We start from the raw sequence: 26,053 nt of genomic DNA, 5'->3' as shown, positions 1-26,053 counted from the left end.
GTGACACCACGGACTAATCCTTGCATACAACGTCTCTGCTGCACGGGAATACAGACAGGTTTGCTTCAGTGAGTTATGTTACTTGATGGAAAGATGGCAGAGGGTGAGGAGGACGGAGACGAGTTGATCCCGAGGGATGCAAAAGACAAACTTGAATAATAAACAAATACAGTAACAGAGAAACATTACTCTGAATTATTACTTTTGTAATTTTTCACCAGCACAGGATACAGCAAAAATGCAATTTCTACAAAACCAAAGTATGGTGATTAGTCAAAATGATTAGCTTAAAATGTATGTAGATATAGCTACTACTACAGAGTGGGCTTAATAAAAATTCCACTTTTGAAACTGCCAGTTATATGAGACACTGGTTGATGGATAGAGTACTTTATTAATCTCAAAGGGAAATTAAAGTGTTACAGCCACTTGACATAAATCAAAATCCAAAAACAATGAGGTAGGTAAAAGAAACAAATACAATAAAAGGCTGAATTATATACAATAACTAAATAGACTAACTCAAATATCAAATATAAATTATAAAGCTGAAACTAGAAGACTAGAGAACCTTAACGAAAACGACAACTATAATATACTATTTGCTGTTTAATTATGTTAATATGCTACAGTGTAGGACACTGTCCATTAGTGTAAGTCAGGTGGATATTGCTGTGGTAGCGAGGTGAATGACTGTCCATGGATGTTAGAATTAAGTGTGCATTGATAGTTGAATAATAAAATATACAAAATAGTGAAAGCACAAATTATTGTTTAATAAACAGTTGAACGTAACATTTTTGCCTGCTTATCTGTCTGATTGATAATTTTATTGATCACTGAGATAGCTTTGACTTGGAATGAAGTTGTTCCAATATTAAAAAAAATAGCTTTGATGTAGTTAAGCTACTTTTGCCATTTTGCTGTAGCTTAACTTGCTAAATTTCTCTGGGGAGTAGCTTTGGTGTAGTGAAGCTTCATTTAATGTAGAGTAACTTGTAGCTTAGCTCACTACTTTTTTCGAGTAGCTTGCCCAACACTGCGTTCATGACTTCAGACAACAACAATGAACGAAGAAGCAAATGAGACCGCTGTGGTTGGCCCCGTGGATGGGAAATTTTGTTTTAAAAAGCGGACGGATGGCAGCGTAGATAAGAGCACGGTTGTGTGCAAATTATGCAAGAAGGAGTTTGCGTATCACCACAGCATATCAAGCCTCAGATATCACCTGAATGCTAAGCAACTATTTATTATGTTGTTGTTGCAACTGGCACTTTATGTTGAAATGTTTATTGTTTTGGCCAAGGTTATTTACAGAGAGTTGGACTGAAATTGATTTGTTTAGATCAGCTGTTGGTAAAGTCTGTTATGGCCTCTGAAGATAGATGTTTTCTAATAGTGAGGGTTTCTGAATGTACTTGAAAGTATTGTGTTTTACTTAAAAAACAAAGTGTTATAGTTTACAGAAGGTCTACCTACCTATAGGCTACCTGAATCTCTGAAATGTATTCCTAAATAAGCTATTACTACACTTTATGGCAAAAATTGCACTGGTCTGTTGGTCTTGAAAAAAAAAACCCAAACAATGTTTTGTTGCTTAAGCTTCTGTATTCAGTCATTATTCAATGGTATACTAAAATCCAGGTGAAAAAAATTGCTTCTCACTGTTCTCAGGTCAAATATTTATATGCGATTAAAATGCGATTAATTTCGATTAATTAATTACAAAGCCTCTGATTAATTCGATTAATTTTTTTAATCGAGTCCCGGCCCTAATATATATATATATATATATATATAGTGGTGGAAATTCACAATGACAATAGATTATAACATTTTTCAGCAGGTGTGACCTATATTCCAAGTTTGGTGGGTTCTGGGGTATGTTCGGGCAGTGAAAAATTCGATAATTTGGGACAAACAAGTCGTCAGTACAAAAACAATAGGGACCTCACAGGTCAAGACCTGCGATGAACAGGCCCTCGCAGTCCACACTCATCGGTGCATGCTGCTGTCGGGGCGTGCCGCTTACCCAGCCCCATTGGCCGATTATTGTGTAAGCATCTATTATCTGTCCGTGTTTCAGACAGTGGAGGAAGGGGTGAAATGTCATTTTCTGTGTCCAACATGTGGCGCTTTGACGCCTTGACTTGTGCTCAATAAATGTATTTGCATGTTTGCTATCATCCATTTTAATGGCAAGAACAACCTGTCTCACTCAGTCTTATATGTTTCTCACAAACTCTTGCTGTCTGCGTTGCAGACTGCTGCACACTACATGCTCTCTCCCTTTCTTCTGTGTGCTCTTCTTTAGACACCTGGAGACCAGAAACTTAATTCAGATGGGTTGTTTCGTCTCCAAGCACAACGCTTCCATAAGAAGCTGAAAGAGAAGGATTGTAGATTTCAAGCCATTGGCGAAGTTTGTATGTAGTTTCACTGTAAATAGTTAAGAGTTTAGGAAATATATTGTACAATCAGAGATTGGAGCATTTGGTCTAAATAAGATCAGTCTTTGTGTTTGTACTTTATAATTTCAATGACATTAATGTGTCTTAGATTTAATAGACTTATTTTATAGCTAACATAAATACAAAATGGACTACAGGTGAAAAAACCCTCAAACTATACGGTCAGTTATGTTTTGGTTATTGATTCTGCCTTGCTATTTGGTGTGAACCTGAAAAGCCTTCTCTTTGGGCTTGTTATTAAAGTGCTATGGTTGGAGAATAAACAGCAACAGGGAATGTAGCTTTCAATTTCCAAGCGTTTCAAAAGTGAGCACACAGAAGTGAGAGAGAGACCATCTAGTCCATGGGCCAAAGGCCAAAATTTGACTTTTCAGTACCACTCAAGGTGGCAAAACCTAATAACATTTTTCATTCAATTCAATAGTTGTTGTTGACAGTTTGAAAAGCCCATGTGACCTTTGTATTTTTCAGACAGGCCCAAAACCTGGTTTGAATGAAAGCTATGAATCAACCCTTTAAATGCTACCAAACATGCCCTAATAAAAGATGAGTAAAGCTCTGAAAAATGATCATAAAGTAGGATATACACCTGCGCCTGGAAGCCTATTTATTGTAGGGGGTGTTTAATTCCATGTGCTGACAACTGTCACAAAGCTACCACTTAAGATGGGTTATCATACCAAAAAATATCATCTATGGACATGTACCATTTAAAAAAAATGTTTGCCACCTTGAGTGGTACCGAAATCTGGTCTGGCCCATGGACTAATTGTTCAGCGGTCTGCTGTGCACAGCAGGCACGTGCACACATAAAGCCCAAGGGGTGCTTGAGCCCCTGCCCTTTTTGCCTCGTATTAAAAAGTGCCCTATTTGTGTGTTTTTTTAATTAATAAATAAATTCCTGTTGTGCATAGGGATGTGAAAAAACCGCGGTTTAAAAACACCACGGTTATCTACCGTACGCATTTCGTACGTAATATGGTGTTGTTAGTGTGTTGAGCCTAAAGCCGCTTCTTTGTCTGCTGCGGCTCTGCTCTGTCCCTCACGAGAGAGAGAGAGAGAAGCCGCTGCCTCATCAGAACTCCACCATGCACGTAGATGAGACGTAACAGTGGAGCGACTTGAACCTTTGTGAGTTATAAACCCATGAGCATAACTTCCTTGTGGGGGCTAACAAGTTGCCTTCCACTCATTCAACATGCCTAAATATTTGTCATATTTCAGATTAGAGCCCATTTGTGTTTGTTCAGCTAACTGCTGGTTAATGAGAGTTGCGAGTAATATTACAGCTGTCTGTGTCGGCTGTTTATCTTACCACAAATCTTAAACTTCTTTCAGATATTCAGTTCAGTTCAGACTACTTTATTAATCCCAAATGGGCAATTTAGTTGTAGCTTTTCCAGACGTAAAACATAGAAAAAAAAAATAAAAAATCGATTTGATTTGCTCCTGGGCACATTATAGCGTCGACCAGAGGGCAACAATAAAAACTCGGTCGACATAATGTGGTCTGGTTGGCTGATAATTATTTTTGCTTTCTCAGCTGCTTGTTTCTCCCAGATAGTGCCCAAGTTCCTCTGCTGAATGCCAATAATCTTGGAACATACTGCAGATAAAGGAAAGGAAAGGAAAAATTTAAAAGGCTTTCAATAAAAGAATGATAAAAGTTGCACAAATTAGTATCACAGACATTAAAAGAACTAAAAGAAGATATTGAGTTTACTGCGACTTTTCTGTTGTAAACATTGCTGTTCCTAACAGTCACAATAGCCATTTCTTGGTTTTGTCACATGTTTAGATGTGTAGCCTGTATTTATAGTTTGCACTTGGCCTCCAATAAATAGCCTATTAATAAACCAGTGTTTCATTGCTTTTTAAGAAATGCAGCTGAATTCCATGTCTTCCAAACCTCAGTATTATGATAATGTGAATAAACTCATGTTGACAATAATTTGTTGACACAAAAGAAATGGGAATTGCATATCACTCACAGCTACAAAGGATACACAGCTAAGTAGTTAGCTTTCTATAAGTACTTTGTTTATTAATGTTACATTAATGAATCTACATATTGTGTTATTAAGGCCTGAAAAAAGAAAATGTGGCGTGCGCCGTGCGCGAGCACGCACTGCCCTTTCCTGACTTTGAGCCCCTGCTCCTCTATAATCATGTGCACATCCCTGGTGCACAGGAGTGTCCACAGATGCTATGTGCATGTTTTTGTGCACATTGTTCAAACAGCCTATGAGGAGTTAGAAACAGGTGATGTATCACATTGGTGACACCTTCTTGAGCTAACCTCAGGGGACCATGGGCAATGATTGTACCAAGTTTCATCTTAATCGACCAAGCCGATGTTCAGATATAAAAATCTTGAAGCGTAAGAGTGCCATCTAGTGGTCAATGTGGAGATATGCAACACTTCCTGTTTTTGCAATTTTAGTAAAAAAAATGTTAATTCCTAACTTTGGTATCGTGTTGAATCAAGACTTTATTTGCACACCATTCTTTCACGGACAGTCCAAAGATGCTGTGTGCAAAGTTTGGTGCAAATCGGTGAAATTGCCTGGGAGGAGTTTTAAAAAATAGGTTTGCAACATTTTGCGCATTTGCGGAAAAAAAAAAACAGAGACAGAAATGGGTGTGGCCTATATCACCTATTGAATGTGCGACGAAGTATAGGGGAGTTATTAGCCAAAACATACTTTCCTTGATTATAGCGCCACCTAGTGGTCAAAATTCATGAAGACGATAGATAATACACTTTTTTGCCACTCGCCACTGAGAAGGTTGACCTATTGCACGTTTTCTCCAATGTTCAGAATTCAGAAATACATTAGTTTCGGCCTAAGAAAAATGATAATAATCCTTACAGTTTCAATAGGGACCTCGCAGGTCTGTGACCCTCTCCTTCACACACTTGGACCTGTGATACCTCTCCTTCACACACTTGGACCTGTGATACCTCTCCTTCACACACTTGGACCTGTGGTACCTCTCCTTCACACACTTGGACCTGTGGTACCTCTCCTTCACACACTTGGACCTGTGATACCTCTCCTTCACACACTTGGACCTGTGTACCTCTCCTTCACACACTTGGACCTGTGGTACCTCTCCTTCACACACTTGGACCTGTGGTACCTCTCCTTCACACACTTGGACCTGTGATACTTCTCCTTCACACACTTGGACCTGTGATACTTCTCCTTCACACACTTGGACCTGTGGTACCTCTCCTTCACACACTTGGACCTGTGATACTTCTCCTTCACACACTTGGACCTGTGGTACCTCTCCTTCACACACTTGGACCTGTGGTACCTCTCCTTCACACACTTGGACCTGTGATACTTCTCCTTCACACACTTGGACCTGTGGTACCTCTCCTTCACACACTTGGACCTGTGATACTTCTCCTTCACACACCTGGACCTGTGGTACCTCTCCTTCACACACTTGGACCTGTGATACTTCTCCTTCACACACTTGGACCTGTGGTACCTCTCCTTCACACACTTGGACCTGTGGTACCTCTCCTTCACACACTTGGACCTGTGGTACCTCTCCTTCACACACTTGGACCTGTGATACCTCTCCTTCACACACTTGGACCTGTGGTACCTCTCCTTCACACACTTGGACCTGTGGTACCTCTCCTTCACACACTTGGACCTGTGGTACCTCTCCTTCACACACTTGGACCTGTGGTACCTCTCCTTCACACACTTGGACCTGTGATACTTCTCCTTCACACACTTGGACCTGTGATACTTCTCCTTCACACACTTGGACCTGTGGTACCTCTCCTTCACACACTTGGACCTGTGATACCTCTCCTTCACACACTTGGACCTGTGGTACCTCTCCTTCACACACTTGGACCTGTGATACCTCTCCTTCACACACTTGGGCCTGTGATACCTCTCCTTCACACACTTGGACCTGTGATACCTCTCCTTCACACACTTGGACCTGTGATACCTCTCCTTCACACACTTGGACCTGTGGTACCTCTCCTTCACACACCTGGACCCGTGATACCTCTCCTTCACACACTTGGACCTGTGATACCTCTCCTTCACACACTTGGACCTGTGGTACCTCTCCTTCACACACTTGGACCTGTGATACCTCTCCTTCACACACTTGGACCTGTGATACTTCTCCTTCACACACTTGGACCTGTGATACTTCTCCTTCACACACTTGGCCCTGTGATACTTCTCCTTCACACACTTGGACCTGTGATACCTCTCCTTCACACACTTGAGGTGAATCAGTCTGTCACTGAAGGAGCTGCCCAGTGCTGAGATCGTGGCCTGCACAGAGTGGTACTCCTTCATCAACAGCGATGACAGCTTATCCATCATCCTGCTCTATCCCACTGGCTGCACTGGGTCACGAGGGCATCACAGGATGGAGCTGGCCTTCTTTATAAGTTTATCAAGTCTCCTTCCTGCTGCCAAGATGCTGCTGCTCCAACAGACTACTCCATAGAAAACCGCTGATGCCACCACCAAGTCATAGAAAGTCCTTAGGAGTCGCCCTTGCACTCCAAAGGACCTGAGCTCCCTCAGCAGATGGAGTCTGCTCTGACCACAAAGGACTCAAACATAATTATCTTCCTTAAACCTTCATGCTTTTAATAATAAATAAATTACCTTGCAATCTTGTAAAAGTGAACTGCTCTTTCAGCAAGCTTTATTTTGAAAGTCTAACCAGGTGTTGCTGTAATGCACACTGGCAGAGTGGAACCCAAAAGCACGACAACAAGAGCCAACGTGGCAGGGAAAGTTCAGTTTACTTGTCAGTTCAGGCAATGGTTAAAACTGGGAGATCAGGCATACAGGCAAGAAATCCGACAAGTGGCAGGCTGGGTGGTCAAGGTCCAAAAACAGGCAGGCAGGTCCAGTACAGGTAGATCAGGCAGGAACAGAATATGGTACGCTGGAGAGCTTGGCAAAACACACAAGACAATCTGGCAAAGAACTGAGGGAAAAGGACCGGTACATATACTGAGGGGCTGATTAGCTGATGAGGAGCAGGTGAGTATGGGGGTGGGGCAGGCCACGTGAATCAACCAGCAGGTAATGCAGAGCAGGAGGGAGTGGCAGAGTCTGACATGACATGAGAGTTCGTAAAGCATGTAAACAAAAACAGGGGACAACAACTAAGAGTTAGTGGGACTTGTGACAGTTGCATTTATTATTGCTAACTTGAACATGGAACCCTGCACATGTTCACTAGAGAAGTACCTACAGTAGCTGTCGATGTGCCAGCAGTTGTGTGAGGTGGGCGGAGGTGTCGATGACATGCACTGTCGTGCGACCCACAGCCGGGGAGATTTAAAACCAGGAAACAGCTGATCACAGCAGCCAGTCCATCACTTCATCCACGGGTGTCAAGATGAGTAACTGGACAGCTGCTGAGATCCAGGAGATGCTAACTTTTCCTCTGCCTCCGTGGCTGTCTTCGTTGTCCACTAGTTGTTGTAGCAGCAAGCTACTAACTAGAGGTGAGAAAAAAAATCGATATTGCAATATATTGTTGTGCTCTCTGTCTCAATAAATAATCGATACACTGACGGCAAATATCGATATTTTATTACAACACACATTATGGATTTACCCCGTTGTCACCATCAGTACTTAATCTCTCCTGTCCTGTTTGTGGGGGCGCTAATCACGTAAATGAGGTAAAGAAGGCGTAAGCAGCGGCCGGTGAAGAAGACGAGTTAACAACAGAAGAAGAACAGATGCAAGAATGTCCCCCGGCTCCTCGCCGTCAGCCGGGGGACAGACGGACAACGGACGCTCGTCACCGTCAGCCGGGGGGCGCTTTTTTACCGAGAAGACCGCGGCAGCCCACTAACACCCGCTATAAAGCAGCTAACATTGAAAATGAGTTTAGCGGCGCAGCGCCGCTGTTCCACCGTCTGGAGAGAACCCTGAGCTGGACACATTAAAGTGCATGAACATTAATAACATGTCTTATGTAAACCAGGACAGTGCCTTCTGATACTGAAAAGTCAGTAGCAACTTGTTTTATGTAAACTTGGGCCCATTTTAGTTTAACAATAGCTAAACAAGATAAGAATAACATAAAAATTAAATGAAATATTGGGCACATTTCAGTATGCAACCAATTATGTGCAGAGTTATGTTCACCCATCCAGTACCTGGGAAGTGGGAACATTAAAGGGCTTTGGGTCAACCTGGACACATCAAGGCATATTAAATTTATAGAAAATAAAATAAAATAAATGCAATAGATGCATAAGACGCTTTTCTTTTTCAGTCACATATCGTGATATATCGTTGATGAAATTTCTTGCAATATATCGAATATTGCAGATATCGTATATCTTGATATTATCATTATAGTGGGCCAAATATCGTCACAGTATCGAATCATGAGTTACCACCCCTACTACTAATGGTCACTACTTTCAAATTAAAAGCTCCCTGCTAAGAAGCCAGTTCTAAACTCCAATGGGCTGTTATTTTGAAGACAAATTCGACCTGCTTCACACGTCACATGTTTATGCCTACCTCTGTGGTGGCTTTTTTTTTTTTTTTTTGGCATAGACACCTTTATTAAGCAGTAGACAGATAGGAAATATGGGAGAGAGAGGGGGATGTGACATGCAGCAAAGTACCTCCAGCCGGAATTGAACCGGGGTCGGCTGCGTTTATGGCATGCGCTCTAACCACTCGACCACCTGCGCGCCACTGTGGCGGCTTTTTGAAAAGACGGAATATTACACCTCCCTTTTAGAAAGGCAAGGCGGCACATTGCAGCCTTCACCTTGCTGCAAATGTGCCACCTTTTGTATCTAAAAGGGACTAGTGTCACAGTTTGAAGCTTAAGGCCACTGACCAAAGCTGCCATAGTTTTGGAAGTGAGAGCATGTTTGAGGCACAGACATACAGGGAACTCAATCAGCTCAAGGCATTGCCTCCTGGTTAGACCCTCAAGAGGAGAAGATCAGGATCAAGTGCATTTTGCAGAGAGTAGTGAAAACTGAAACAGGACAAATTGAGCATGTTTTGCATCTCATAATCAAATTGCTGATGCTTTATCAATAATGGTAATACTTAGGGGTGTCGCAATTCTCCAAATCCTCGATTTAATTACATTTTCGATTCCAAGGTCATGGTTTGATTCAATTCTCGATTTTTACATTAATTTTTTTTAAAGCACAGGTTGCTAATGCCATTTTTAGACTAGACTTTTACGCAATATAATTTTTAACATTTATTAACAACATATTTGTAACGATAACATATCTTCAGTCAACTGGAAACTTAAACAAACAAAATAACCTGCCGTCTAGGTTCTGAGCTTGCAAACTGTGGCTTTTTTGTCGACAACTTGAACATTGTCAACATCACTCACTGAAAATCCAAAATACTTCCACACCGGCGACTTCAGTGAAAGAGGAGGGGGTTCAAGTTCTGTCGATGGGTCTCCAGTTGCCATTGTTGTAATAGTTGCATAGCCCCTTTCAGGAATAGGGCGGTGCCTGAGGTGGAAAAACTTCGGCCCTGGAGGAAATCATCTCCCCTGTGCTTCCCTACCATGGTCCAGGAGCTGAACAGGAATGGTGTAACACTCTGCTATCATTTGGCTGGCTGTAGCTAATAGCTACTGGCTTAGCTAGTATCTAAGTAAGAGGAGGTTGACCCAGAGCACTTCAACACAAGGTTTTTTTTTGTGACATGGGGGCGTGGCAGCATTGACAATTCCATTTTTTTATTCAAAGTTCGAGATTGTGACTTAATTTCGGTCGATTTAAAATTGTGACCCCCTTAGTAATACTACATCAGGGCCTTTTCATATTTTATCTGAAGAATTTCAGCCTTTGCCATCAAACAGAAGATTTTACTCCAACAGGCTGGACTGAACAGACTATAGAACCCTCTGATCCTCAGTCAACAGTTCAGTCACTGGCTGGGTTCTAAGTAGGCCTCAGTGTTCCTGTGTAGACTAAACTCTAAATGTCAAAGAGAGTAATCACACCAGTGTTTCCCACAGAATCAGACTTTAATTGTGGTGGTGGCTGTCCAGCTGGGGCGCCATATAGCATGCGCACTCAAGACTTCCGCCAGCCAAGTCGGCTAACTTCCAGTTTACCGCTGAGCTAACTTGGATTAACATTTCTGACAGTAAAATGAGCCATTTTGTGGAGTTGTGAGGCTTTTATTACTGTTTTACAGACGCATCTCTCACAATGTTAGCGTTTAGGAAAAAGTCTTCAGTGCATCACATGACGATGTAATTACATGGCTTGGCCACAACAAAAACTGGCTTCAAGGCCTGCTGCTCTCTGTGGGGAGTATTTCCATGCTTGTTCGTCCTGTCAGTGTGTATGTGCACTTGAAGGCCTTCAGTTTACTGAAACTCTCCACACAGAAGGGGTTTTAGAATTTAGGTGAGAAAATGATTCTCTGTTTGATATGTGTGTGATCCAGGCCTGATGAAGTGAGAGCCACTGACACACGCACACACACACACACGCAGACACACACACACACGCACATGCACACACACATTTATCAGAAAGGCACTTTGAAATTGAACTAATTCAGCAATTACTGAGCAGGAGGCTCCCATTGCAGATATGTGAGCAGCATTAGAGGCTGCTGCTGAATAAAGTAATATATCTAGAGTAGAGAGATTTGATCTAGATCCAGAGATTTGAGCATAGGTGTGTATATGTCTGTGTGCTTTTTAAAATGATACACACTCACGCTCATTACCAGGGGAGGGGTTGGATCTTCAAATGGTTACATGATCTTTGAGGTATTTATAGTGCAAACCTCCTGCTTACTGAGAGGACTCCTTTTTTTTTATCAACCTTTAGATATCCGAACAGGATGAAAGTATTCATGAGGCTCCATCACTCGACGGCTCTCTGAACATTTGTCTGTCAAAGCTCCCCTGTGCCCTTGGAAAAAGAACTTTGTGTTTGCTAACCCAGATAGCAAAATTCTTCTGGCCCGTATCTGGCCCACACCTGACATGTTCATCCGGCCCACATACCGCATGGAATGATGGCACTTGGGCGCTCCGCTTCTGTTTGCCAAAAGTGGGCCACAACCGAGCCATCACAATGCCAGATGTCAGCCAAAAACAGACCATATAAACCAGCACTCAACCAAATGTGGGCCAGATAGCAAAATTCTTCTGGCCTGTATCTGGCCCACACCTGACATGTTCATTCGGCCCACATACCGCATGGAATGATGGCACTTGGGCGCTCCGCTTCTGTTTGCCAAAAGTGGGCCACAACCGAGCCATCACAATGCCAGATGTCAGCCAAAAACAGACCATATAAACCAGCACTCAACCAAATGTGGGCCAGATAGCAAAATTCTTCTGGCCCATATCTGGCCCACACCTGACATGTTCATCCGGCCCACATACCGCATGGAATGATGGCACTTGGGCGCTCCGCTTATGTTTGCCAAAAGTGGGCCACAACCGAACCATCACAATGCCAGATGAGTCACAGAGTCATAATGCTACGTAGCGTTATGACTAGGCTGACCACTCAAGTGTCATGATTCCATGTGGAAGATGGGCCAGAGTAAAAATGCACAGTGGCCCACATTTGGGTGAGTGCTGGTTTATTGGGTCTCTTCTTGGCTGACATCTGGCAATGTGTTGGTTTGGTTGTTGCCCACTTTTGGCAAACAGAAGCAGAGCGCCCAAGTCCCATCATTCCATGTGGTATGTGGGCCGGATGAACATGTCAGGTGTGGGCCAGATATGGACCAGAAGAATTTTGCTATATCAACCAAGAGCTGACCATATACATTAGAACTCACTCAAATGGGCTCTCAGACTTAACCAGAACTGGTTTACAGTCTATGAACTTGTCTAGCCTGCACACATAAGGAGTCACAACCAAACCATAATAAAGTTTTATGTCAAATATGAACAAATACAATAAACCAGAACTGGTCTGAATTTGTGGCTACATGCCATTCTGGTACCCCCAGATACTGTGTTGAATGGTGACAAGTCCAGCCTTGTTGGGACTCATCTGGGGGTCTAAGATGAAGAAACCTACTGAAGAATTGAAGAAATGACCAGACATGAGAAACAACTGGTGAACAGAAGAGGACTATGATTTTTTAATTTTTTTTTAACCTGTGAGACAACAAAACAAAATTCAGGCCAAATCAGTGGAACCACTGAAAAAGGTGGAACAGTGGAGAAGCTCCAAAAAAATCTTGCCTGGGTCCAACATTATGGCTCATCTTCTTGTGGCCCTTGAAGAAATACACAAAAAAAAACATATTTTGTTGACTCAGTAAAGCAGTACTGTGGTTACTGAATATGGTGGCAGTGAAGTACAAAACACAAAACGTTATCAGGAGACCAAACAAAAATGGCCCTGTAAAATGATATAAAAGTTATACAATATTGTGTTGATGTCTTTCAAAACTTAAATCCATAGTCTGTTTTTATTTACAATTAATCTGAAGCTATAGTTGATATGATGTCTGATCACTGACCCAATATCTGCTTGCTCAACCTCATTCTGTTCAGACAAAAATGAAAGATGGGATTGATAACAAGCAAAGTGAGCTGGAGTAAAGCAGCTTCATCAAACACACCCTCTGCATACAACTACATCGAAATAACAGCAGGAGAATACAGCAACGTCACTTAAAAAAACAGTTCAATTTGAAGAATCTAGCACACATTTATGAAGCAGAAAATAGCGGCCAAATGAGTAAGAACCACAATTTTCACTTTAAAAGAGAGCTGATCCATATTACCTCAGATTCTATTTTGAGAGCAGGCCAGAGGTCCATGAGCTTGTTCACTGCTGGGCAGGACATCACTATGGTCTGTAGGCGTAGGGAAAATGTGGTCTCCATCATCTTTCTAATGAGGGGGAAACGTACAAATGCAATCAGTATAGAGATGTGGAAGAGGGCTGATTCTGTAATAATGGCTGTGCTGCAGCCTGTAGTATCTAAATAACTGTATTTTGGAGGTGAAAGAAGCTGCGCACAACTTACACGTCCAGATCATTTTGGAACCAGCAACCTAAAAGGCAAAGAAAGAGATGATAAAGTTTAGACCACCATCTAAAACTTTTAAAACAGAATTGCTTACACTTACTACTTAATATAACAAGTTAATTACTATTAGCTTATCAAAATATTATCACGGACTACAGCTATCACTGCTTTAAAATGATCATGTTTTCCTCAAAACAATTTGTTTTATATAACATCTATAGATGGAAAATAGCTCAAGTAAACTTTTAGTTTTTAACAAGTTTTTAAGACAAATCTTGATTTAAATTTTGGACTCTTTAGACCAATCATCTTTCTTTTTGTTAAGTAAAATAATATCTGTGCAGTGCAAAAGGTTAAATATCAATTAGGAAGATGGTATGTATGAACAGAACACATTGATGGCTTGTTGAATTGAAGACGGCAAAAAGTTTTACTTTGACCAAATTGGCAAGAAGAATAAACGATGATATGTGTATGCGGGAGTGCGTATGATTTAGGGTTACCACATTAAAACATTGTCTGAGAAAAAAAAAATAAAGTTATTGTTATTTAGAGAGGGGGGAGTTGTGGTTGATATAAGAATTCATTCATTGGATTACCTGGTATCTTTATCATATCTCCAGTTATCTTCCTTAACTCTGTCTTAACTTCTTGAAACTGGAACAGAGAGATACAATGATGGGAAATACATTCATCACATATCAAAATATACTGTTTGTGAGCTTGGCTCCTCTGAGAGATCAGGTTGTAACCTAGGTTAGCTAATGTTAGCTGTGTTAATGTTAATGTAATGTGCTAGCTTTTTCTAGCAGCTAACCATTACATTCATTGTAATTGGTTCGCTAGTTAGCACCATGGTGGCTAGCGGAGTTTTGCCTCTGCTGTAAAATTACTTTATTACAATCCATGGGGTTAAATAAGTAAAAGTGAATAAATATTAACATTCAACACTTACAGTAAGTCCTGACTGCTGCCGAGTAGGTCGAGCTTTCTGCCTCCTGTCGCTTCCAGCCGGCGCCAACCGTCTCTGCAACGTTTCAAACTTTTCTTCTTCTGCGTTTGTTCAAAGAGCGGTAAGGAATCAGCGTAGTGTGCGCATCAGCGCCGCCTTCTGCTTCGGAGGGTGAATCAGAAATTAACTCGGAATAAAAAATTATCCCTGCAGCTGCACAACACTTAAGTAGAAATAAAAAAAATATATAGGCTACATCAAACTGATGCCAATAAAAATACAGAAAATTCAATAAAATACATTTTTTGTCTCCCACTAATGTCAAATGCATTTCAGACCATTTGCCCCAATCAAATTGTTACTGTTTTAATAGGCTATGATTGCAATTTATTTGTTATGATCGATTTTATTGTGTTTTAGCATGTGCTATATACATTAAGTTTATTTTTAAATCACCCCTATTTAAAACAATATAAATAACAGGACTTTATCATTCTTAGCATGTTTTTACTTAATTCTATTACGTTTTGCTTAAGTGATGTTTTTAAGTTATGCATACTTATCCACAAAATAGCTCCATTTAATCCAAAAACACTTTACACCAACTTGACATAATTAAGTTAGTAGAACTTTTTCTAAAGCTTCGAGTATACAGTACTTAATATGTTTAATTACTTTGAACGTTCGGGTTTACAGTTGTTTATGAGCTGAAGCTTATTTTTCTATGTGCATTCATGTTGTGCATTTAGTGCATATACTCAAATCAGAGAAAACACTGAAAGACATTGTTGGTCATTACGTTATTGTAAGACTTAACATTTATTTTTTTATGAATTATTTAATTTATTTAACCTTCGTTTATCCAGGTGAGTCAACTGAGAACTAGTTCTCTTTTGCAATGACGACCTGTAAGATTTAACATCTCAGACAAAAAAGATTTTATTGATCCCATATCAGAGAAAGTTTCATTAACAAACAACAAATTCATCAAACAAGGCACATGATTTATACTCTTAGATATGAGAGATAATATATAAATATATTGCACTAAGAGAAAAAAGTTAAACTTGACTAGGCCTACTATATGTTGGCTAATTCCTGCTGGTATTAAAGAGTGTCAGACTTGTCCGACTAATCAGACTCTGTAACGACTCCCAGAATTATCTATCCGCTTGTTGTGTTGTAATATCTTTTTTTCTCTCAGATGTACTATATTTTATGAACAGTGGTGTTTTTCCTTGTATCATGGGTGCAACAGACGGCTTGTCCTGCACATGGGGATGAAGGGTGTTGTTCATGATAGACTTTGGCTTAGCTAAAATTCTCCTCTCACCCACCTCCATAGCCAGCTCCTGGCACCTATATATTTACATACTGACATTACCTAACGCCAGTATAGCAACATATATGCGGGCCACTTTAGGCTCAGGTCCAGATCATCTAATGTTGATTGTGCCATATTTTGGCCAAAACTGGCACAAATATGTTTTAACGTAGCTGGGCCACGTGTGCTACCTTATATGTGGGCCACTTTAGGCTTACATCCAGATCAGTCGATGCCAACTTGGCATATTTCGGCCAAAACTGGCCCAAATATGTTTCAACAGAGGTGGGCCACATGTGCTACCTTATATGTGGGCCACTTTAGGCTCACATCCAGATCAGTGGATGCCAACCAGCCATATTTCGGCCAAAACCGGCCCAAATACGTTTCAACAAAGGTGGGCCACGTGTGCTACCTTATATGTGGGCCACTTTAGGCTTACATCCAGATCAGTCGATGCCAACTTGCCATATTTCGGCCAAAACTGGCTCAAATATGTTTCAACAGAGGTGGGCCACGTGTGCTACCTTATATGTGGGCCACTTTAGGCTCACATCCAGATCAGTGGATGCCAACCAGCCATATTTCGGCCAAAACCGGCCCAAATACGTTTCAACAAAGGTGGGCCACGTGTGCTGAACCACATGTGGACCAGCCTTGGTTCACTTACAGAATAACCATTGCCTACTCTGCCACATATTTGCCGAAGATGGGCCATATTTGTTTTGTGATATTTGGGCCAAATGTAGCATTAACTATGTGGGCCAGTTTAGGTTCACATCTGCTTTGTCTGGGCCAGAAGAATGCCTATGGTGCCGGATCATTGCCTGAAGTGGCCCACATCCGTATGCTATCTGGGAAAGTAATCACATTGGCAACTATCTGACAATCCCATTTTTGTCTCATAATAAAAGCTGTGCTTATGATGCTGCTTTCATTCTGTCCCAATAAAAGTATTCACTGTGCAGTCTGACCGTGGCACAATCAGTTTTCTTGTCAGCTGTTTGTTTTCCTGTAAATTTGTGTCTGTGATTGCAGGAGAATGAATTTCAATTTGTTTCTTAAGTATAATCACACCTCTGTGATGCGGTGTGAAGGAGAAATCAAAAATGTGCATTTGTGCATCTTTCTGAGATGGACAACCACAACACCCAATGACAGAGGCATCCCAGAGCAACAGATTGGTGTTGCAAAGAAAAAGTCTAGCCCTCGAGGCTAATATTAGCTAGCATACTACTGTAGACAGAAATAATGTGTATTCTGGATGCATTGATCCTTTGCATGATTTGTTGCCAACTCAACCCACAGTTTTTACTGGCTTAGACTCAACCCGAGTCAGCCCGTGACAGAAGTCGGCCAACCAATGAGCTGTTGATCTTTAAAAATCAATACCTGGTAGTCAAAAAATTGCAAAGTGCTGGAAAACAAGTTTAAATCGGGAATGTGATTGAACCATGACCTGAAAATTAAAATTAAGATTGCACTATGATTTGGAGAATCATGATGTTCCTTATGACCTCCACCAAGGGGGTTAGGTTTTCATCCATGACCTTTGGCTGGTTGGTTGTCTCTCAGCAGGATTTAATATAAAATTCTGAAAAGATTTCCACAAAACTTGGGTGGGTCTTGGTTGGGAATAGTCTCGGCCCAGAATAGACCCCATCAACCTTTGATTTATTTTATTTCATGGATATTGGTGACAAAAATTAGACATATTGTGTCTATGATCAGGTAATCTGAAATTGTTTTTTTCATTTAGAGGTGTAGAATCTTCTCTTGCAAAACTGACAAGTGCAATTTCTGTAAACCTTTGCTCACTGCACAATGCGTTGTTTTTCTCTTTCTATCTGCACACTCCTCACAGATTGTTCTCAAAGTGAATCACATGTGAAAGTCTTAACAGGTCTGTCCCAGAATGTGTTGATCACACCCAGGCTCCTCAGTACGGCTGTGAGAAGCTTTGCCAGTAAAGTAATGGGCAGTTTGATAAAACATCATCTCCCTACTCTGCTTATTAACAGTGTCTGTTACATCATAGTGTTGACAAGTGAGTGTGGGAACGACTGCAGTAAATCCACCTTGTGTTTTCTTTTTCTGTTTTAATCTTTTCTTAATCCCCCATTTTTATGTACTGAGGCTTACACAGGCCTGTGTTGCACCCTAATGATGCAGATAATGAAGCCATAAATCATAGCAATGCCTCTGGTGTCTCAATATGTGATTCCCATTAACTTCCTCTGCCTCTGTCTCTTTTGTCTCTGCAGCATCTCTTCTGAAAGGCCTGAAGCATGCCAACATCGTGCTCCTCCATGACATCATCCACACCAAGGAAACCCTGACTCTTGTCTTTGAATATGTGGTGAGGCTGCACACTGCCATGCTGAGATCACACACTTGTTCCTTTATGGACTGTCTGTAGACATCTGAAATTATGTTGAGAATCTGTTTTTAGCATTTGCTCAAAAATAAAAGAACCCCATAGTTTTTAAGGACTAAGAGGTCAGTGCTTGTCTTTGTCTTGCGATTGATTTGACCTCAATGTCTGCTGCTGACTGAGTTTCAGTTTTTAATACTCTGCCCACAAAACATGAGCTGTGGATATTTTGATTGGCATACTCTGGTTTATTGGGCACTTGAAGAATGTAAAAGCAGCCTGGATATTTTCCACTCTTTGCTCAGTGCCATAGGATGGTAGCCCGAGGAACCAGAGGCTGGTGTGTCTGTGCCCAGATTAGGAAGCCAGGCGCTCATTTTATAGGAATGTCACTGTTTTAGTATGTTTCCATAACTGTTCTGACAAGTACTGTGGACACATATGACAGAAAAGGACTTCATAGTAATGTATTTATGGCCTAAAGAAAAATGTCCTACAAAAAAATGCAGGTGACCACAGTGTACAGTTGGTTACTAAAGTATGCTAGGAACAGAGATGTTCTTGGCTGATCTGCAAGGTCAGTACTGGACCTGATCAGGGTCTAAGATATATTTGTAATTTAAACCACTTAACTCTGGGTACAACACCTAATTGTGCTCTGTTAGCCAAGTCTCAGCTAGAGCGCAATTTAGATATCCTTGAAAATATATTAGAACTTATTTGGATTTGGATTTTATATGATGCTGATAGATCATTATCAGGCACTCCCAAAACCTGATCTGTATCATTTGACTTTTGGCAACCGCTGCAGCTCCTATTGGTCTAAAGGAATGAAAAGCCACAGCACTACTTGTAAAATCGGAATATAGTAGTTCTAGTGCTTAACTGTGCTTAGAGAATACTGATGCATGCATATGACCTACGCAGATCATCAGCCAGAAGATTGTCTATTTCCATATAGTTCTTTGAGTAATTCTTAATTCCAGTGTCAGATTCCCCGTGGAATTATACCATAGCTAAATAATTAGATTTCCATTACCAAGCAACCAAATATTTTAGCTTTAGGCTAAAGTTAGGCTGACCATAGGTGTACGAAGTAAACTAAATCAGCATTAAAGTTGAGATACAGTAACTCATGTCATGCATCCTGCAACCAGCTGTATTTAAGAAGTAGTACTAAGAACAAGCTGTGTATTTTTTTCACTGACTTAAGCAATACAGACATAGGGGATGGTGTACATCCCCTATGTCAATTTTTGGCAGTTAACGACAATTTCCAGGCTGTGAACATGGCATTTGTCTGTGCTGAAAATTGTCGTAAACGAACCATGACGTCAGCGGAGCTCCCGGAGGTGCGAACGCCTCTAATTTGCATATGAATAGCAGCGAAACCACGCCTGGCCAGAGAACGTGTGGGCTGGCTTGAATATCCTCACTCAGTATTGGATGAAACCACTACTCATAAACAAGCAAAATCACTCGTGATTGGTCACCCTGGGTCATTATAAATGTAAACCCCGGTGGGAATATATTATGTTTATATATTTATATTTATATGATTTATTCATTCATTTATATTTATGATAACATCAATGACATTAATGAATTTACTGAGGAAAGGAACATTTGCCAGGAAGGAGTTGTTTATTCAAAGAAAGAGTTTTATTAGCACAAACACAAACACACAGCATGTACAAAGCATAATCTGCCCACACAACAAACGGGAAGCTCACAAGAGGCCCAAAATCCTACAGCACCGCTAAGTGTCTGTTTCTGCAGACGTCTGTGGTGCGCTGCCCTGTACTTCGGAATCGCCTCTCATGTGACTGCAGCGTGGCGCAGAGCTCGGTGAGCTCCCGGCTGTGAAAGGACGGAGGTCGCACAATTCATCCAGACACCTGCCATCTTGTGCCGTCTTCCTCCTCAGACATCAGGTCCATGGCGGCGCACTTCCAAAGGTCCACCTCATCCTCAGCTAGCACTCTGGCTCGCTTCCAGCAGCTGTAAAAACAATCAATAAAGACGATCAGTACTGCGTGATGCACTGCGTATGGACACAACACATCTATTATTTATTAGAATAATAGTCACATTGACCAAAAACGGATCCAATCTAATAAATCTTACCCTCTTTGTCCTCGATCGACTCCGAGCTGAACTCCTCACAGCGTCCGCCTGCGATGCAAGATCTGCTTGTTTGTTGTCCTGCGTACTGTCTCGTAATGTCTTACAGGCAGCTGGGAAACAATTAAAAAGACTGGTATGAATAAAGAAACGTAAGTCACAGTAAAATTAAGCGAGGGAGAAAACAGTAACAGTTACTTACACACAATGGCGTCATTATCGGCATCGTGTAAATCTGGACGTGGCTCCGAGCTAACAGGAGGTCGCGGCCTTGTTATGAGGCGAGGTTGGTCTGTGAAAACAAAATGCTCGCAGCGATAAACCTCCGTGTCCCTCTGCGGCAGCGAAGCTCCGTCCGTCGGCGACATTCTTCGTGGCGACCCGGCAAAGCTCCTCCCGTCCGCGCAGACGTCCTCTCGACAATGGCCGGGCCGCTAGCCTAGCTAGCGAAAAGAATAAATAATCTTTTTTACATAACATTGGCCATTGCTAATGACATACACAGTAATTAATCTAGCATACTTTCATTAAATAAATCCATTCAAGCTCAAATATAAGGGTCTATAATTAGGCAATACTGAGCCTGATCTATTTATACCAGAGATTTTCTTAAAATGAAGTTAACACCTTATAGAAAAAGGTCACCTGGGGTAAAACTCCCCCTGCTACCCTGATTTGCATTTGTATAGCTCACAGCATTTTCATTTACATGTTAAAGCCTCCCCTAGAATCAGGGGGGTCATCGGGGGACAACTGCCAAGCAAGGCCCACGTCAATTTCTGACAATTTACGTCAGTTTGTTGCCTGCAAATTGCCGCGTGCAGCCGCAAACCTGAAATTCCACGTCAATCTACAGTGCCGCATACTGACGAAAATCCATGCAGTGTTTTCTACAGCTTTTGTCCACAGGGGCCACCATAATTTCCCTCTTACCTGTAGTGCTATTTATCCAGCTTGATTGTTAAGGTGGCAACTGCCGAGTTTTGGAGATATCAGCTGTAGAGATGTCTGCCTTGACACTTGACACTAGATGACTTATGGTGCTCAAAGCTCCAAAATACAACTCAAAAACTTGAAACCATTACTCACTTACTACTATCCAGCACTTAGCTAGTTAACATTACAGCTCCACCAAGGACGAAGTTGTGGAATACGTTCATCCCACACTGTCAGAAGCCAAGCCTCTCATCAATAAGTAGATGCATGCTTCCGACTGTGCTGTGAGATGGAGTAGTTCATTTTTATCTTTTTTATATTGGTTGCCATTGCACTATTATATTATATTTTTAAAATCTACTACCACCTTTTTTTTCATTTTTAAATATTCTTCTCTTTTTCTTCTTTTATAGTCTTGTATCTCTATTTATGTTATGAAAATGACCAAAGATACATAAGAATTTCACTGTAATTACTTGTAATTATATGTGACAATAAAGTAAACTTGAAGTTGAACTCATTAGAGAGAGCATAGTTCCTACATGATAGTGCTCACAGCATGGTCCATGGATTCATTTGAGTAATGTGGTCATGATTTCTGGAAAGGCTTTGCTGTTGAATTCAAATGCATTTTTTTTTTCATGCTTTAAGCACCACAGGTCGAGTGCAGTCTAGCTCCATTTAATTTAAGAAAAGGGAGACATGCAAGTAAGAGAAGAAATTTGTAGATTTGATTTGGAAAGAACTTCACCTTTTAAAACCTGGCATCTTTAGTCATCTCCATCAGGCATGTGGTCCTTGTCTCCCTTTACAAATCTGTCGAGCATCTCTCTGCTCAGCTTCCACATACGTTTTGTATGAGTAGAAACGTTTCCACCACTCCTGTCTGGATAGAAATGGATAACAGTAAATCTACAAAGTTCAGAACAGGCCTAATCCTCTGTTTACCCTTTACATATGTATCGACTGACGGCCACTTTTGATGATCACATTGATATTCAGGTCAATGTTTTTGATCTTAAAGTGCTGAGTGAAGCCAACTTGCTTAACCAGAACAAGCTTACTCATCTTTCCATCATCCTTCTGCATTTAATGAGACAGAGCAATGCCCCCTGTTGATAGATGAAACAAATGTCAAAGGTTCAGCTTTTGAAGGAGATTTGTTGAGTGGAGCTCAGTGAGTAATGTTTGAATAAAGAATAAGAGATAAGATTGACTTTTGGAGCCAAGGAGCTAAGGCTAAGGCCGCTGAGGCACTGCAGGACTGCTTCACATCGACAGACAGGGATGTAGTCTGTGAGCCTCATGGGGAGGACATTGATCAGATGACTGACTGCATCACTGATTACATCACATTCTGTGAGGACACCAACATGCCAGCCCGGACAGTGCACTGCTTCTCCAACAACAAGCCCTGGATCACCAGTGACCTGAAGGCACTTTTGACAAGAAGAAGAGAGCTTTCAGGTCTGGAGACAGAGAGGAGCAGAGGAGAGTGCAGCATGAACTCAGAGAGATGCTGAGGACATGTAAGGACAACTACAGGAGGAAGCTGGAGGCCAAACTCCAACAGAATAGTGTGAGAGATGTGTGGACAGGAATGAAGCACATCACGGGGATGAAGGGGAAAGACAGGCAAACATCAGGGAGCCTGGATAGGGCTCAACCAGTTCAACCAGTTCTTTAACAGGTTTAGCTCACCTCCTGCCACCACCTCCAGCCCCCACACACCCACACTGTCCCAAATAGCTCAATCCACCCCCCAGTACTCTCTTGTACAGCATCTCCCCATCTGCCCCCCATCCTTCTCCCCCACCTCCTCCTCCTCCTTCACTGAAGACACCTGCATCAACCCCCGCCCAACGGTGACTACAGGCCAGGTAAAGAGGCAGCTGGAAAGACTACATCAGCGAAAGGCTGCAGGCCCTGAGGGCATCACACCCAGGATCCTGAAGACCTGTGCCAGCCAGCTATCTCCTGTACTGGGACATCTGTACAACCTGAGTCTGAGTCAGGAGAAAGTCCTGATGCAGTGGAAAACGTCCTGCTTGGTTCAAGTCCCCAAGAAGTCAAGGCCATCCGACCCGGCAGACCACAAACCAGTCGCCCTCACATCTCATGTGATGAAGGTTCTGGAGAGACTGGTCTTAGCCCAGCTGAGGCCACAGGTGAGGACGTTTCTGGACCCTTAGCAATTTGCCTATCAGCCCCATTTAGGAGTCGATGACGCTGTCATCTACCTGCTGCAACAAGCCCAGATGCATCTGGATGGTGGAGGAGACACTGTGAGGATCACATTCAGTGGTTTCAACACCATTCAACATCTGCTACAGGGTGAGAAGCTGCAGGTGAGGGGAGTTGATGACACAATGATCTCCTGGATTACTGACTACTTGACAGGCAGGCCACAGTTTGGCCATCTGGGCAGTGTTCTGTCTGATGTGGTGGTCAGTGATACAGGAGCTCCACAGGGAACTGTGCTTTCTCCCTCCCTCTTCACCTTATACACCACTGACTTTCAGCACAACTCTGAGTCATGTCACCTGCAGAAATGTTCTGACGACTCAGCTGTTGTCGGGTGTATAAGAGAGAGAAAGGAGGGTGAGTACAGGACACTGGTAGACGGCTTTGTAGAGCGGTCCAAACAGAATCATCTGAGGCTGAATGTCGACAAGACCAGAGAGATGGTGATCGACTTCAGGAGGAAGAGGATGCCTTCACAGCCACTACGGATCAGAGGGGAGGTGGTGGAAGAGGTTGAGGACTACAGATACCTGGGAGTGGTGATCGACAACAGACTGGACTGGAAATCTAATACCGAGGCTGTGTACAAGAAGGAGATAAGCAGACTCTATTTCCTGAGGAAGCTGAGATCCTTCAACGTGTGCAGCAAGAGTCTGTTGTTGCCAGTGCCATTTTCTTTGCTGCTGCCTGTTGGGGCAGCAGCATCCGGTCCAGTGACACTAAGGGGCCGTCCAGATGTGAACGCTCTTTTGCGAAAACGCACATGTATTGCATCGTTTTGGCCGACCGTCCACACGGATCCTAAAAACGCGGCGTCTGAAAACGCACTTTGTGGAAAACGGGTCTCAGGGTGGAAAAATCCGAAAATGCAGCCCTCCCGTTTCCGTGTGGACAGCGAATCCGCATACTTTCTGAAACGATGACGCCACACTCCACCCCTCGACCTCTTGCCTTCGACCTCTGAACCCCGCGACGTCTCATAACAAACACAACAACAATGGCGGACTACATGCTTGTGTTCGTGCCGCAGAAGATATTGAGCCTTTCTTGCAACTTACTCACCTTGTAGTTGAGTGTGAGACGCAGCAGCAGTTCGGCATCATTTACGGTCCAAACAAACAATTCAAATCAAATCAATTTTATTTATATAGCCCAAAATCACAATCACATTGCCTCAGTGGGCTTTACAATCTGTACAGTGAACAACATCCTCTGTCCTTAGACCCTTGGTTCGAGTGAGGAAAAACTTCACATGTTGATGGAAAAAAAAACCTTTTAACAGGGTAAAAAAACAAAAAAAACAATGGAAGAAACCTCGGGAAGAGCCACAGAGGAGGGATCCCTCTTCCAGGACGGACGGACATGCAATAGATGTTCTGAATGTAATTCTGGTTTCCTTGCACTCGCCATTTTCATCTTCTTTTTGTTGTGTTCGGTTTCTCCGTCTACTGTCTGTTTGTTTACAGCACGCAAGCTTAATGCGCATGCTCCGTCTCGTCTTCTCCGTTTTTGGTGACTGTCAAGCGCCACCTAGAGGCCTGGAATAGGAACTACAGCGTTTTCGGTCGTTTTCAGTGGATCCATATGGATGCAAATATTCTTGAAACGATGCCAAGGAAGACGAAGGAAAAAAAGATCATTTTCGTCCATGTGGAAGGCCCCTAACAGACTTGATAAAATCATCAAGAAGGCTGGCTCTGTACTTGGTCTCAGGTTGGAGTCTTTTGAGCTTTTGAGACCGTGTTGGCGAGGAGAACGCTGAATAAACTGTTATCCATCTTGGACAATGATCAGCACCCTCTCCATAACACAGTAGACAGACAGCGGAGCACCTTCTCTCACAGACTGCTCCAGCTCCGCTGTCAGACTGCTGTCGGACATATACAGGAATTCTTTCCTGCCACATGCCATCACACTGTACAATAACAGCAAAAACTCTGGTCATAACACCTAGTCTCCATGCACTTATTTTTATACACTCTGGTTATATACACCGCACCTGATATTTTATCTTGCACTACAATTACTCTGCTTATTTATACATTGTTTATACATGTTTATTAGGGGTGTAACGATACACAAAAATCACGGTTCGATACATAACTCGGTTTTGAGGTCACGGTTCGGTTCATTTTTGGTACAATATGGGAACAAAATGCAAAACATAAATTTGCTTGTTGTGTATTCAGTTTTTTTGTAAAGCAACAATCTATTGTTCCATTCCGTTCCATTTTCTTCCGCTTTTTCTGTGAGGGTCGCAGGGATGTTTTATCCCCCTTTTTCAGGGGGGGTTGCTGGGGCCAATTCCAGTTAGCTATGGACGAAGACCAGGGTACACCCTGGATGAGTCGCCAGCTCATTGCAGGACCCTTACTGATGGCAGTGGCTGCCACACAAGGTGCCAACTGCACATCAGGAGCAATTTTGGGGTTCAGTATCTTGCTCAAGGATACTTTGACATGTAGCTCAGTCCCACCCCAGGGGAGCCAGGATTCAAACCAGCGACCTTCCGATCACTAGGTTTAACAATTTATTGTAGCATACAAAATATGTAAATAAAAAAAAAATACATAAATAGAATAC

General features: G+C 42.2%; 1 protein-coding gene and 1 long non-coding RNA gene across 5 annotated transcripts in view; one reads left to right on the top strand and one right to left on the bottom strand.

Moving 5' to 3' along the window:
- The window catches only part of cdk14 (cyclin dependent kinase 14), a 485,271-nt gene that overhangs the window by 182,357 nt on the left and 276,861 nt on the right, over positions 1-26,053 (top strand). For all 3 annotated transcript variants that reach the window (XM_030394396.1, XM_030394398.1, XM_030394397.1), the window contains one exon: positions 18,057-18,151. In XM_030394396.1, coding sequence (XP_030250256.1) covers positions 18,057-18,151 — 95 coding nt within the window. The remainder of the gene's footprint in view (positions 1-18,056; positions 18,152-26,053) is intronic.
- Positions 12,590-14,550, bottom strand: LOC115567631 (uncharacterized). 2 transcript variants are annotated; one of them, XR_003981236.1, is made up of 5 exons: positions 14,472-14,550; positions 14,116-14,173; positions 13,514-13,541; positions 13,268-13,376; positions 12,590-13,026 (listed from the first exon to the last, which is right to left on the bottom strand). It is a non-coding gene; the product is annotated as an uncharacterized LOC115567631 (long non-coding RNA). The 2 variants fall into 2 exon arrangements; XR_003981237.1 differs by having other exon boundaries at positions 12,732-12,754.

The sequence above is a fragment of the Sparus aurata genome, chromosome 17 (genome assembly GCF_900880675.1).
Source record: "Sparus aurata chromosome 17, fSpaAur1.1, whole genome shotgun sequence".
In the NCBI taxonomy this organism is placed as follows: Eukaryota; Metazoa; Chordata; class Actinopteri; order Spariformes; family Sparidae; genus Sparus; species Sparus aurata.
This window is presented reverse-complemented; position numbering and strand designations above follow the sequence as displayed.